Here is a 12886-nt window from a genome sequence, read left to right on the forward strand (position 1 = left end):
GAGGGACAGTGCTGAGCTCTGGACGGGGAGTGCCCTGCTTGGTCTTCACTATCCTCTTTTGTAAAATGGCCCATCAGTTGGGGTTGTGGGAAGCTGGGTGCACTCAGTACCAGCCTAGGCCCAGCAGAGAGCAAGAAGCAGCCCATGGCAGTTGGGGGGCAGTGGGTCCAGCTGGACCTTCCCTCCTCTCCTGACCCTCGCCTGGCCTCATCCCTGCTCATGTGTCCCAGGCACGACTATGGCTTCTGCAGGAGCAGAGGCGGAGAAGGGATCTCCAATTGTGGTGGGGCTGCTGGTCCTGGGCAACATCATTATTCTGGTGAGACATCCCCCAGTGCTGGGAGCTGAGTGGGAGGTGGGGAGAAGGGGGCAGTCCTGAGCTTGAGGGTGGAGGCTGAGGGCCCAAGATTCCCCAGCAGGCCAGTGCTGCAGGCTCTCAAGTCAGAGCAGCCTGCATTCGAATCTCAGCTCTGCCTCTCCCATCTGTGTGATCTTGAGCAAGTGACTTTAATTCTCTGTGCCTGTTTCCCCATCTATAAATTATGTCCTCATTATGGGGATATTTGTGTGGATTAATCCATGTATGACCCTCAGCTCAGAAAAAGTAATTAAGAAATGCTAACTATCGCCCTAGCCAGTTTGGCTCAGTGGATAGAGCGTTGGCCTGTGGACTAAAGGGTCCCAGGTTCAGTTCCAGTCAAGGGCACATCCCCAAGTTGCAGGCTCGATTCCCAGTGGGGGGGGCGTGTAGGAGGCAGCCGATCAATGATTCTCTCATCATTGATGCTTCTCTCTCTCTCTCCCTCTCCCTTCCTCTCTGAAATCAATAAAAATATATATTAAAAAAAAGAAATGCTAGCTATCAACATTAATATGATTACAGATATAAAGTGCCTGATTGGCACACAGGAAGCCCATGATAAAATAATAACAATGTCTTTTCCTTAACATTTAATGTTTTGTTTTTTTAAATATGTGATGCCTGTACATGGCTCTGGGCCAGACAGCCTGGGTTCAAATCCCAGCACTGCCATTTTTTATTGTGGGACCTGGGGTCACCTCTCTGAGCCTCAATTTTCTTATCTGTATGATGGAGATAAAATAGTAATGCTGAGAGGATAAAATGAGTTACTGGATTAATGTACTTAGACCAGTTTGGCCCTTGTGGTTACTCTTTGTATTAGTCATAACAATAATGTACATTACAGCTGGTAACAATAATAATCATAACACTGAAACTAATTATGAGGTCCCATGCCTGGCACACAGGAAATACTCTAGGAGTGTTAGTTTGATTATTGTCAAACAAATCCACCAAGAAATTTCCTCTTTTTTGTTCCCCATTCCTTATCTTGCAGGTAACTAGGTGTTTAGTTTTTCCAACATGCAACAAATGCAAGCAATAGGAGCATACACTGAGTGGCCAGATTATTATGATCTCTGAATGCATAATAATCTGGCAACTCAGTATATATATATATATATATATATATATATATATATATATATATATATATATATTAAAGGCCTGGTGCATGAATTCGTGCTTGGGTGGGGTCTGACCAGCCTGGCCAGAAGGAGGGGACATGGGTGGTTGGCCGGCCTGCCTGCTGGTCGAACTCCTGGTCGAGGGGACAATTTGCATATTAGCCTTTTATTATATAGGATATACACTGAGTGGCCAGATTATTATGCATTCAGAGATCATAATAATCTGGCCACGCAGTGTATACACCTATTTCCTCCCTTTGTCCCAAATGTCACTCATCCCATATCCTTTTTCATGCCTCCCATTTTCTCCTGTTCACATAGCCTATAGGCAACTCCACAGGAGTCCTCAAGAGAGCCCCTCTGTCCTTTTCCACAACTGCATAGCACTCCATTGTGGCATCCTGGTTCCTCTACCCACAGTGCTACAGGAGATCACCTTGTGGTTTGTGATTTTCCTGCATGGGCACGTGTGTGGGGGGGGGTTGATTTCTGCAGGTGGAATCGCTGAACCTAAGAGTTGGTATATTTGTAATTGTTCTGGGAATGGTCAGATTCCCCTATTCAGAGAATAACACTAGTAAGGAAGGGCAGGTTGGCCAAGCATCTCCTCTAGGCTTGCATGTGGCATCTCCTTTTGCCTTTAAAGCAACTGGCAGTGAGGGGAGAGGGGCCCTCCTTCCTTTCTGGCCTCTGTCTACTCTAGCCCCATCCCTGTTTATGAAAGGTGATGTCTTTGTCTCTCTTATTACATGCCCACTTTACTGAGCAGGCAGTAGAGGTTCAGAATGAGGAAGGAACTTGCTCATGGAGACTCAGGCAGCTTGGGCTGTTGTCCCTGAGTTGGTCTTTCTATCCTGCTGCTCTTTCTAGCTGTCAGGCCTGGCCCTGTTTGCTGAGACAGTATGGGTGACAGCTGACCAGTACCATGTGTACCCACTGATGGGTGTCTCAGGCAAGGATGATGTCTTCGCTGGTGCCTGGATCGCCATCTTCTGTGGCTTCTCCTTCTTCGTTGTGGCCAGCTTTGGTGTGGGTGCAGCTCTCTGCCGCCGGCGGTCCATGATCCTCACGGTGAGGCCCCAGGAGGAGGGAATGGGGACACGTAGGCACAAAGATCATCCTCATAGATTCATAATAACAACCACCACTGCAGCCACTATTGTGTGTTCAACATGGCACTACACCCAGGCCTCGTGGTAATCATTTTATTTCACCTTCCCATAACCCAAAAACGTAAGCTCGGCTGTCACCATAATTTCAAAAAGAAAATTTGGACACAGGGGAGGAAGGGCATAAAGCTCTCTACACAGAAGGACAACTCTTGAGTAGCAGGACTGGGATTTGAACCTCAGTTAATTGGTCTCCAGAGTTTGTGCTCATAAGTGATGCTGTCGATAATGACAATAATAATAGCACAACCAGCATTTAATGAGTGCTCTTTACTTTCTAAATGCTTTACATGGATTCGTTCATTTATTCCTCACAACTCCATATGAGATACCATCATCACCATCACCGTCATGATCATCGTCATGAGCCCACTTGACAGTTGAAATTGAGGCTCAGAGAAGTGAAGTCACTTATCCAAGGTCACACAGCAAGTGAGTGACAGAGCCAGGATTTAAACTTGAACCTGTGCTCTCAGTCTCTGCCAACAATAATTGCATCAGTAGTATCCACACTTCCCAAGGGCCTCTCATGTGCTTGATGCTAGGCTAAGCAGCTTAGAAAATGAAGTCTCTCAATCCTCCCAGAAGCCCTCTGAAGTTACTAGATGAGGAAACTGAGGCTCAAAGAGGCCAAAGCCCAGGTAGCAGGGAAAGCAAGGATTCTAAGCTTCAATGACACAGAACCAACACTGTGCTTCCTCTATAGTTGAGGGCCTTTTAAATTCCCAGGAGCACCTACTTATTCAATCAACAAATGTTAATTGAGCAAGAACCATGTGCCAAACCCAATGCTAGGCACCAGAGCTATCTAGTGAGCAAAACATAAAGCCCTTGTCATAGAGGAGGGTGCTCTGAGGGGGAGAAGACAGTGACCAGGGAAGGGTGAGCTGAAACTGGGGAAAGGGGCGGGAGGCCTTGCAGCCTGAGAAAGTAAAGGCCTAGGGGAGGTGAGGAATGAGCCTGTGTGTGTATCTGCAGGAAGAACATTCCAGGTGGAAGGAACAGCAAGAGCAAAGGCTCTGAAGCCAGAGGAGGCCAGGAGGCCAGTGTGGCTGGAGCCAAGTGGGGGTGGGATGAGAGAGGAGGCGAGGTGAGGGCAGATGGGGTTGGGGAGAGAATAGTGGGCGGTGGCATGGAGGATGAGGGAAGAAAGGGAAGGTGGGCCTTATGGGCCTTGGTAAAGACTTTGGCTTCACCATGAGATGGAGCCACGGAAAGACTCTTTTTCTTTCCTTTCCTGTTTTCCTTCTTTTAAAATTTCTTTCCTGCATTTAATTCTCTGGCATAACAATTTAACCAAAGCCCTAAAAGTTCACCCAACTAGTAAAAAAACGTTTGTGTCTGTCTATTAGTTTGTCATTAAATAAGACATAGAAGTTAAAAACAAAACAAAATACATTATGGGAAATTTCAAACATAGATGAGAGTAGAGAGAATGGCCTGATGAACCCTGTGTACCTATCACCTGTTTTCAACACAGTCAGACACAGACTGGCCAAGTTTGTCTCCTCTGCTCCACTCTCTGCCTGCCCACATTTTTATTTCCTGGGGTATTTTGAAGAACATTCCAGACACCAAGTCATTATAAATACTTGAGTGCACATTTCTCTGAGTGATAAGGACATTGTTTTAAAGCAGTCAGGCAAGTTAATGCCACAGCATCTCATCTCTCAGCACTAGAGTTAGCAAATCCACACCCCACACCCTGTTGGTTTAAGGGTGAAGGGAAGAGGTGAGGACAGGAATATCATTTACATTAAACACCAGTCAAATAAAATTTTCTTTTTTTGTGCAACCATCATGCTGCAGGCACACCTGCAAAATTCACCCTAGTTCCTTCAAATCTATCTTCCAATACTCAGTCTGTGTTCAAATGTCCCTGGTTACCTCAAGAATGTCTCTCTCTCTCTCTCTCTCTCTCTCTCTCTCTCTCTCTCTCTCTCTCTCTCTCTCTTTTTTCCTTTCTAGAGTAAACATTTATTTTACTGCATCCAAGCATATTTGTTAACTTCAGGAAATACTTTACATATATTTTTATTTCATTTCCCCCTAACTTTCTATTAGGGAAAATTTCAAACGTACAAAAAAAGGGAAAGACTTAAACAGCGAACACCTGTATACCTATCACATAGATGCTACCATTCACATTGTTCTATACAATTTTTAAGAATTTTTCATTTTCCTTAAGGGGGTGTCATTCCACAGGTTTTTCCCTGACTGGGCTGTTTGTTTGTCCCTGTCTCTATCCCTCCCCAGTACCTGGTGCTCATGCTCATCGTCTACATCTTCGAGTGCGCCTCCTGCATCACATCCTACACCCACCGAGACTATGTGAGCCAGGCAGAGGCCAGGGGAGGGGCATGACTTCTGGGGGGAGTGTGTTGAGGGTCTCAGGCTAAGGGTGGAGGTTGACTTTTCTTCCCACCCAACCCCACTGGACCCTACTCTTCCTGGCCCTCCACAGATGGTGTCCAACCCATCCCTGATTACCAAGCAGATGCTGACATTCTACAGTGCAGACACAGACCAGGGCCAAGAACTGACTCGCCTCTGGGACCGTATCATGATTGAGGTGAGCGAGGATGGGTAATGGTGGCAGGGAGGCCTGGAGGACCTGAGGCTCTGACTACAGAGGTAGATAGGGCTCCCATTATGCCCACAGGTATATGATATCCACTTATTTGGTTCTTATGAGGGAGGCTCTTAGTCATTGTCATTTTTCAGATGACTAAACTGGCCCCAAAACAGGGAAAGTCACTTGCCCAGAGTAAGTGGCTGAGCTGGAATCCAAACCTGGCAGCCTAAATCCAGAATCCCCACTCTTAATCGTGGCATATATTATATTAACAGCAAACATTTAATGAGCACTAACTTCTATTTAGCACTGTTCAATGCACTTAGAAAGTTTATTTAATCCTCACACCTTCAAAGGGAGATCAGCTTTTTAGTGATGAGGAAACTGAGGCAAGAGGTTGAGGAGCTTGAACAAGGTCACACAGCTGGTAGTTCACAGAACCAGAAGGATTCAAACCCAGGTTGCTGCGTTCCAGAAGCCACATTCTTAGCTAAGCCCAACTTGACATGGCAGCACAAAGGAGAATATTGAGGATTCAAGAGAAATTGAGGTCCCAGTTCAGCTTAAGTCATATAGCTAGCCAGGATTGGAACCCATGTTTGAAAGGGCCTATGTTTTCATCTTTCAGGGACCACAAAATAAACACCCATAGGGACTAGAAAAAACAACACAGAAATCCAACTTTGATGTCACTTAGCTCAGGTTTTGTTGACTGTGAACTCAAAAGAATCCTATATAATAAAACCCTAATATGCAAATCGACTGAACAGCAGACCGACCAGTCGCTATGATGCACACCAACCACCAGGGGGCAGACGCTCAACACAGGAGCTGCCCCCTGGTAGTCAGTGCGCTCAGCCAGAAGCCGGGCTCATGGCTGGTGAGTGCAGTGGTGGTTGCAGAAGCCTCTCCCACCTCTGCTGCAGGCCGGAGGTAAGGAGCAAGGGGTCCTGGACTGTGAGAGCCCCAGACTGCAAGAGGGATGTCTGACTGCCGGCTTAGTGATTGAGCCTAAGCCAGCAGGCGGACATCCCCCGAGGGGTCCAGACTGCCAGAGGGCACAGGCTGGGCTGAGGACCCCCTCCCTCCAGTGCACAAATTTCATGCACCGGGCCACTAGTTTTAAAATAAATCATGACTGTGGGTTTGATCCAAATCCCCCATCAGCCTCTTGGTTCTGGAACAAATATCTTCTGGTCACTGCTCACACACACAGACACTGCCCTCCTCCTTGAGGCCCAGGACATGGGGAAGTTAGGCCCAGCAGGGGCACAGAACAACCTTGTCCTTTTCCCTGTCTGACCTCAGGCAAGTAGCAGTCTGCTCTGAGCTGGAGCCTGACCCCTTGCCTTTCTCTCCAGCAAGAGTGCTGTGGCACATCTGGTCCCATGGACTGGGTGAATTTTACATCAACCTTCCGGGCGGCCACCCCAGAGGTGGTATTTCCCTGGCCCCCACTGTGCTGTCGGCGGACTGGCAACTTCATTCCCCTCAATGAAGAAGGCTGCCGCCTGGGCCACATGGACTACCTGTTCACCAAGGTATGTCCCCTCCCTCCTGCTGCACCTGTCTGTGGTCTCTCTGGTCCTCTCTGATTCTTCTATCTCTTCCTCCTTTTCACTGTTTATTATTTCCTTCTCCCCTCTCTGGCTTTCTCTATCTCTCCTCTCAACTCTCCCTCCATCTGTCTCTCTCTCCCTCTGAAAGTTAGCGGGATGCACACAGGGTCTATCTGATTTAGACCTGGCACCTGCAATTTTTCTCAGGTTGTCTGGTAATATGAGCAACAACAATAATAGCAAGAGCACAACACCAATAACAACCCACATTTATTGAGCTTATACTTTGTACCAGGCATCCTTCAAAGTACTCTAAGTTTTTATCTTATTTCTCACCACAGCCTGAGGTAAAGATTATAATTATCCCATTTTACAGATGATGAAACTGAGGGGTCACTCGCTAGTGAGGGATGGAGCTGGAGTTTGATTTCAGGCAGTTAGGCCCCAACCAGATGCTTTAACTATTGTGAGGGGAGTGCAGGGGCAGAAAAAGAAGCCAGAAGAGGTTAGACTAGGAGAACTGGTCCCAGTGTCCCTCTGGTTGCTCTTGGCTGCCTGGGGCCCTTCAGCAGCATATCTTAGATCAGGTGTGCAAACCATCCGCACTCGCAGAACCAGACAGCCATGTTTCCTGCCCAGACTCTGGGCAGAGTGCTTACATGCATCCCCATGGAATCTTCACAACTGCTTTCAGAGGGCAGTGCTGTTCAGATCACCACTTTGCAGATGGGGAAACTGAGGTTCAGAGGGTCAGATTCATATTTAGGCTCCACAGAGAACAAGTGGTAGAGCTAGTGCATCGCCTCAGTCCTGCCTATCAATCCTGCCTAATCAGGGCACCTTTGTTCTTGGCTGATTCCAAGTTGGGGCAGTGGTCTACATGAAGGGTGGGCTCTGGACTCACTCAGCTTGATCTCTAAATGAGATGTCAGAAGTGGGCTGATCTAAAGGCACATTTCCAACCCTTGGCACCTGTGGGCAGCATGGAAAGCCTGATCTAAATAACATCGCCCTCAGGCTGTCGTAATCGCCATCATGGCAGCACCTACTTATACAGATCCTGGATTCAAGGTCACATCCCTGTGCCCTGAGTCCACGCTGGGAGGTAGGCACTGCCATCATCCCCATTGCACAAGTGAAAAACCAAGGCTCAAGGAAGGAAGTGACTTTCCTGACGGCATACAGTGACTCTTGCTTTCAGCAGCCAACCTCCTGAGGGAATTTACTCAAACCCTTATTTTCCCCCTGCCCAGGGCTGCTTCGAACACATTGGCCATGCCATCGACAGCTACACGTGGGGCATCTCGTGGTTTGGGTTTGCCATCCTGATGTGGACGGTGAGAGGCGGGGAGCCTATAGGTTGGGTGGGATGTGGGTGTGGGGCTGGAGCACCCCTAACCCAACTGCCTTCTCCTCCAGCTCCCTGTGATGCTGATAGCCATGTATTTCTACACCACATTGTGAGGAATGAGAAGGGATGGTCATGTGCACACCTTGGCCTCCTCCTGCTCCTGCTTCCTCCAGCTGAAGCTTGGCTGGCTGCCTCACCTTTCCCTTTCCACCTCCTCACCCTCCCCTCCTCCTCCCAAGATCTTTTACCAGGTTTCTGAGTTCTGCTAGGACTCTGAACCCCCTGGACATGCATGCATGGGCCCTTAGCCCTTAACCTCATTTCATTTGGTTGATTCCTGGCCCATCTATCAGTGGCAACTTAAATTCCTATCCTTAGATCTCACCACCCTTCACAGATGCCTCCTTCATGGGGGATATGGCCATTATTACTGAGTGGGCTGTGATAGTCTATTGGAGCTCTGGTAGACTGGGATTGCTATGAGGGGAGGGACATGTTCTGTCATGGCCGTTTATTATCCCCAGCATCGCCCAGCACTGGGTTGAGCATAGATATTCAATAAACACTGTTTGCATGAGTTAATTTGTTTTCTTCTGAGACAAAGGTGAATGAACGAGGACTCTTCCAATGGAAATGGCAGAAACCCAACTGGCACTGACTGAAATATAAAATGAAATTTATTGGCTCATGTAACCGAGTCAATAGGGCTGGATCCAGGAGTTCAGACTAGGTTTCTAGGAAACCGGCTTCACTCTGAGGCAGGATTTCTCTGCAACACTAGATGCACATCTGGATAGCTAAGCAACACAGCACTTCCTCCCAAGGTCAAGGATTAAATCTCACTATCTTAGTTTAGGTTCTAGGCCCACCCTTTGGTTAGGGAAAGGAGAGCATTGGACTAATGACCTTGCTAAGAATGCATCCAGGGGTGGTGTTGAGAAGGGGTTGTTTATCAAAGGAAAATCAGAGCACAGGGCCGATGCGCCAGTAGAGGTGATAGACACCCTCCTTTTAGGGACTAGAGCTTCCAGCAAGTTCTCTAAGTAATAAAAATAATATTCTAACATGACAGACAGCAAACTTTAAGACTCTCCTCACTGCTTTTTTGTCCTCTCTGAAGCAAGCTCATCCTCTGGCCATTTTATAGCAATTAGGCCCTGCCAGGAAAACCTGGCTTCCTTCCCCTCAAATGGAGTTTCTCGGGGTCCACTGGTCTACTGATGGTCTGCAGATGCTAAATTCAGATATCAGCTTTAAAAAGTCTGTAATGGTCAAAGAAGTCTATTGGGATGAAAAATTGGAAACAACCTCATATCCATCAGCAGGGGATGGGTGCACAACTCAGGTTATACCCTTGGACAGGAACCCTCAGTGGCTGTTAAAAAGAAGATAGGTCTGCCCTGGCTGGGTAGCTCAGTTGGTTGGAGCATTGCCCCTGTATGCGAGGGTTGCGGGTTTGATCCTGGGTCAGGGCACACACAATGATTGCATGGATAAGTGGAACAGCAAGTCGATGTTTCCCTCTCCCTCCCATCTCTAAAATGAATAAAAATCTGTATGGGTTTTTTTAAAAATAAGATAGATCTATGTGAGCTTATATCAAAAGATGTCACAATGATATAAATAACCAGAAAGCATATACAGGCAGTCCTCGGGTTACGTTGGACTCGACATATGTTGTTTTGTGGTTACGTCGCCATCTCCCATTTATTTATAAAAAAAAGTTCCATCATTTCGACGTATGTACATATGTGCTTTATGCTTTTTCATAATTTATTTACCACAAGTAAAGGTCAGGAATTGTTACCTTTCTTTTAATTTTTTTTACTGTTTCACTTCATTACTGCTGTGTATGTGCTCCATGTGAGTGACATAGGTGCTTATGGTGAATATCGCGTTACATCGTGCCAGCACTATAGCATCGGATCTCCGATGTAAGCCGCGGACCTGCTGTATAAGGATGTTCATTACAGTAACCTCAATGAACATCAGTAGATTAGCTCTAATTAGTACCCTGACCAGGGCCCAAGCCAGGTAGGAGCTTGCAAACAAGGTATGTAACCTCGACCGGAATCAAACCTGCGACCCTTTAGTCCACAGGCCGAACGCTCTATCCACTGAGCCAAACTGACTAGGAAAACTAGGCTGTATCTTTACTTTACAACACCACAGAGTAATAAAAAATAATGTTTTAACATGGAAAAACCTCTAAGAAATGAAAAGTTGAAAAACTTGCTAACTGCATACAGTACTTTTATTCTGTAGATACATATGTAGGGTTGGATTTTTAAAAAATGGGTCAAGATATTTTTTAAAAGTTTAAAATAATAGGGAAATCCTTTTTAAAAAAACATATTTTTATTGATTTTAGAGAAAAAGGGAGAGGGGAGAGAGAGATAGAAACATCAATGATGAGAGGGAATCATTGATCAGCTGCCTCCTGCACGCCCCACACTGGGGATCAAGCCCACAACCTGGGCATGTGCCCTTGACTGGAATGGAACCCGGAAGCCTTCATCCGCCAGCTGATGCTCTGTCCACTGAGCCAAACCAGCTAAGGCAGGAAAATACTTTTTAAAAAGTAAATCAGCCTGGTCGGCATGGTTTAGTGGTTGAGCACCAACCTATGAACCAGGAGGTCACTGTTCAATTTCTTGTCAGGACACATGCCCGGGTTGCAGGCCCGATCCCCAGTGTGGGGCATGCACGAGGAAACCGATCAATGATTCTCTCTCATCACTGATATTTCTATCTCTCTCTCTCTCTCTCCTTTCCTCTTGGAAATCAATAAAAATATATTTTAAAAAAAGTAAAATCATGTGTAACCCTTTCACTTAAAAGTGTATAAAAATTTAGCAATGGAAGTGTTACCGGACGGGAGCAGGTCTGCCTCGGGACAGTCTATAGTGTGTGGGTTCTTCATTTCATGCAGGAAAGATTTCACAACACAAGTTCCGGTGGTTTTGAGAGCCCATTTATTAAAGCTGGGGACAGTGACACAAAGGAAGGACTGAAGGTGGAAGAAGCCACAGGAGAGAGCTTAGCCAGTGCCCTGCTTTGGCTCCCTAGAAACGTTCCAGGAAAGAAGCGAGCCAGGGCGAGGCTGCTTTCAGCTCACTGGGAGGTCAAGACAAAGGGGGCCTTGGAGATAGGATCAGGGGGTGTGCCCAGGACAGATTGCCGCTGGGTACTGCTCCCCTGGTTGCAAGTCTTGTGGGGACCCTTAGAGTTTAGGAGGAAGTAAAAAGTTCATCCCCAAGAAGGGGCACGGGCATGCTCTAGAGCAGGGGTGGGCAAACTTTTTGACTCAAGGGCCACAATGGGTTCTTAAACTGGACCGGAGGGCCGGAACAAAAGCATGGATGGAGTGTTTGTGTGAACTAATATAAATTCAAAGTAAACATCATTACATAAAAGGGTACGGTCTTTTTTTTATTTTATTTCAATAGTTTTATTCATTTCAAACATTTTAACAAGAAGAATGTAAACACTAATTATTATAATTTGAAACTTCAAAAAATGGAGGAATCATAGCACAATAACATACCTTATATTGAAGATGGCAAAGGCAAAATAAAATTGCCTAACAAAGGAAAGGTACAAAAGCCTTTCAAATTAAACTTAAATATAATAAAATAATTTAAAACTAAAACAAATAGAAAAGAACAAAATGTGTAAACAGTAAATTAAACATTTTCTTTAGTGCAACTTCCAAATTATGCCCGGACGTAGATGTAGATGGCAATGTAGACTGGGTTGAAAGGTTTTTGGTCTTTAAAACATCAACTTCAGTGGGAACAGTGTTGTTGGTCTCCTTTTTAGCTAATGCTCTGATACTGTGTGCTCCAGGGGCGTGTCTCCCTACATCACCACGATAACGTGTCTACACATTCCCAGGGTGATGTCAGGGGACGCGTCCGGGGCCATTACAAGGAGCCTCTGGAAGATGGAGAGGTTGTTCCTTCTACTGAATGGGCAGATATAAATCCGCCCACTCAGAAGAAGGAGCTGCAGCCCTGTTTCCCGACGACGTTGCCATGTTAACACTGCTGCTGGTGAAGGGGCGGAGGGGAGAGCAAGAGAACCCTCCGCTCTTTCGGCTCGACGGGCCGATAGAACAGCCGAACGGGCGGGGCCGTAGTTTGCCCACGGCTGCTCTAGAGCGAGCCTGCACCAGGTCTTTATCTTGGGGTTTTTTATCTTCCTTCTGTGGACAAGAAGCTTAGGCGAGGGTTTCAGTAGAATATTCATTAGCTTTCCAGGTACATTTAAAATATGCTGATTCATTAAAATGAACTTATAGGGGAGTTTGGGATTATTCTCCGGTCAGCTTCACTGTTTTACTTTCATCTTGGGTTTGTCTGGTTCTAATCAGGTTTTTTGTTTGTTGTTCCCCTGACATCATCCGTCCTTGGGTTTTGCTGGCACAAATGGTACTAATTGGGTTTCTGTTACCTATCTCCCCAACAAAGGTGATTTAAGCTGTTTATTCTCTGGTTAGGGAGGAAGGTATAAACCATTTGCTCTCAAGTGTTCTTGGTTAGGGAAGGAAAGGTTTTGTGATTCACTGGCTGGCTGGAAGTTGTTCAGATTGTTTGGTCTTGTTTAATTATTTTGTCTCAGTTTCCCCATTCCACTTGCCCAGGAATTTTCCTGGCTTCTTACTCTCCTGCTTTAGAAGCATCCCATGTTTCACTCCATAGTAAATGCCCCCCACCCAAATCTGGTCCAACTCCCTACC

At 46.3% G+C, this 12886-nt stretch overlaps 1 protein-coding gene across 1 annotated transcript; it reads left to right on the top strand.

Moving 5' to 3' along the window:
* Nucleotides 1–238: 238 nt before the first annotated feature.
* On the top strand, nucleotides 239–8258 carry UPK1A (uroplakin 1A; the record flags this gene model as incomplete). The annotated part of the gene is made up of 7 exons (XM_080645958.1): nucleotides 239–319; nucleotides 2362–2562; nucleotides 4917–4991; nucleotides 5125–5232; nucleotides 6597–6776; nucleotides 8048–8131; nucleotides 8214–8258. The coding sequence occupies 7 exons, from the start codon at nucleotides 239–241 to the stop codon at nucleotides 8256–8258; spliced, it is 774 nt and encodes a 257-aa protein (XP_080502084.1).
* Between the last annotated feature and the right edge of the window lie 4628 nt (nucleotides 8259–12886).

This window comes from Plecotus auritus (genome assembly GCF_963455305.1).
Source record: "Plecotus auritus genome assembly, chromosome: 10".
Classification (NCBI taxonomy): Eukaryota; Metazoa; Chordata; class Mammalia; order Chiroptera; family Vespertilionidae; genus Plecotus; species Plecotus auritus.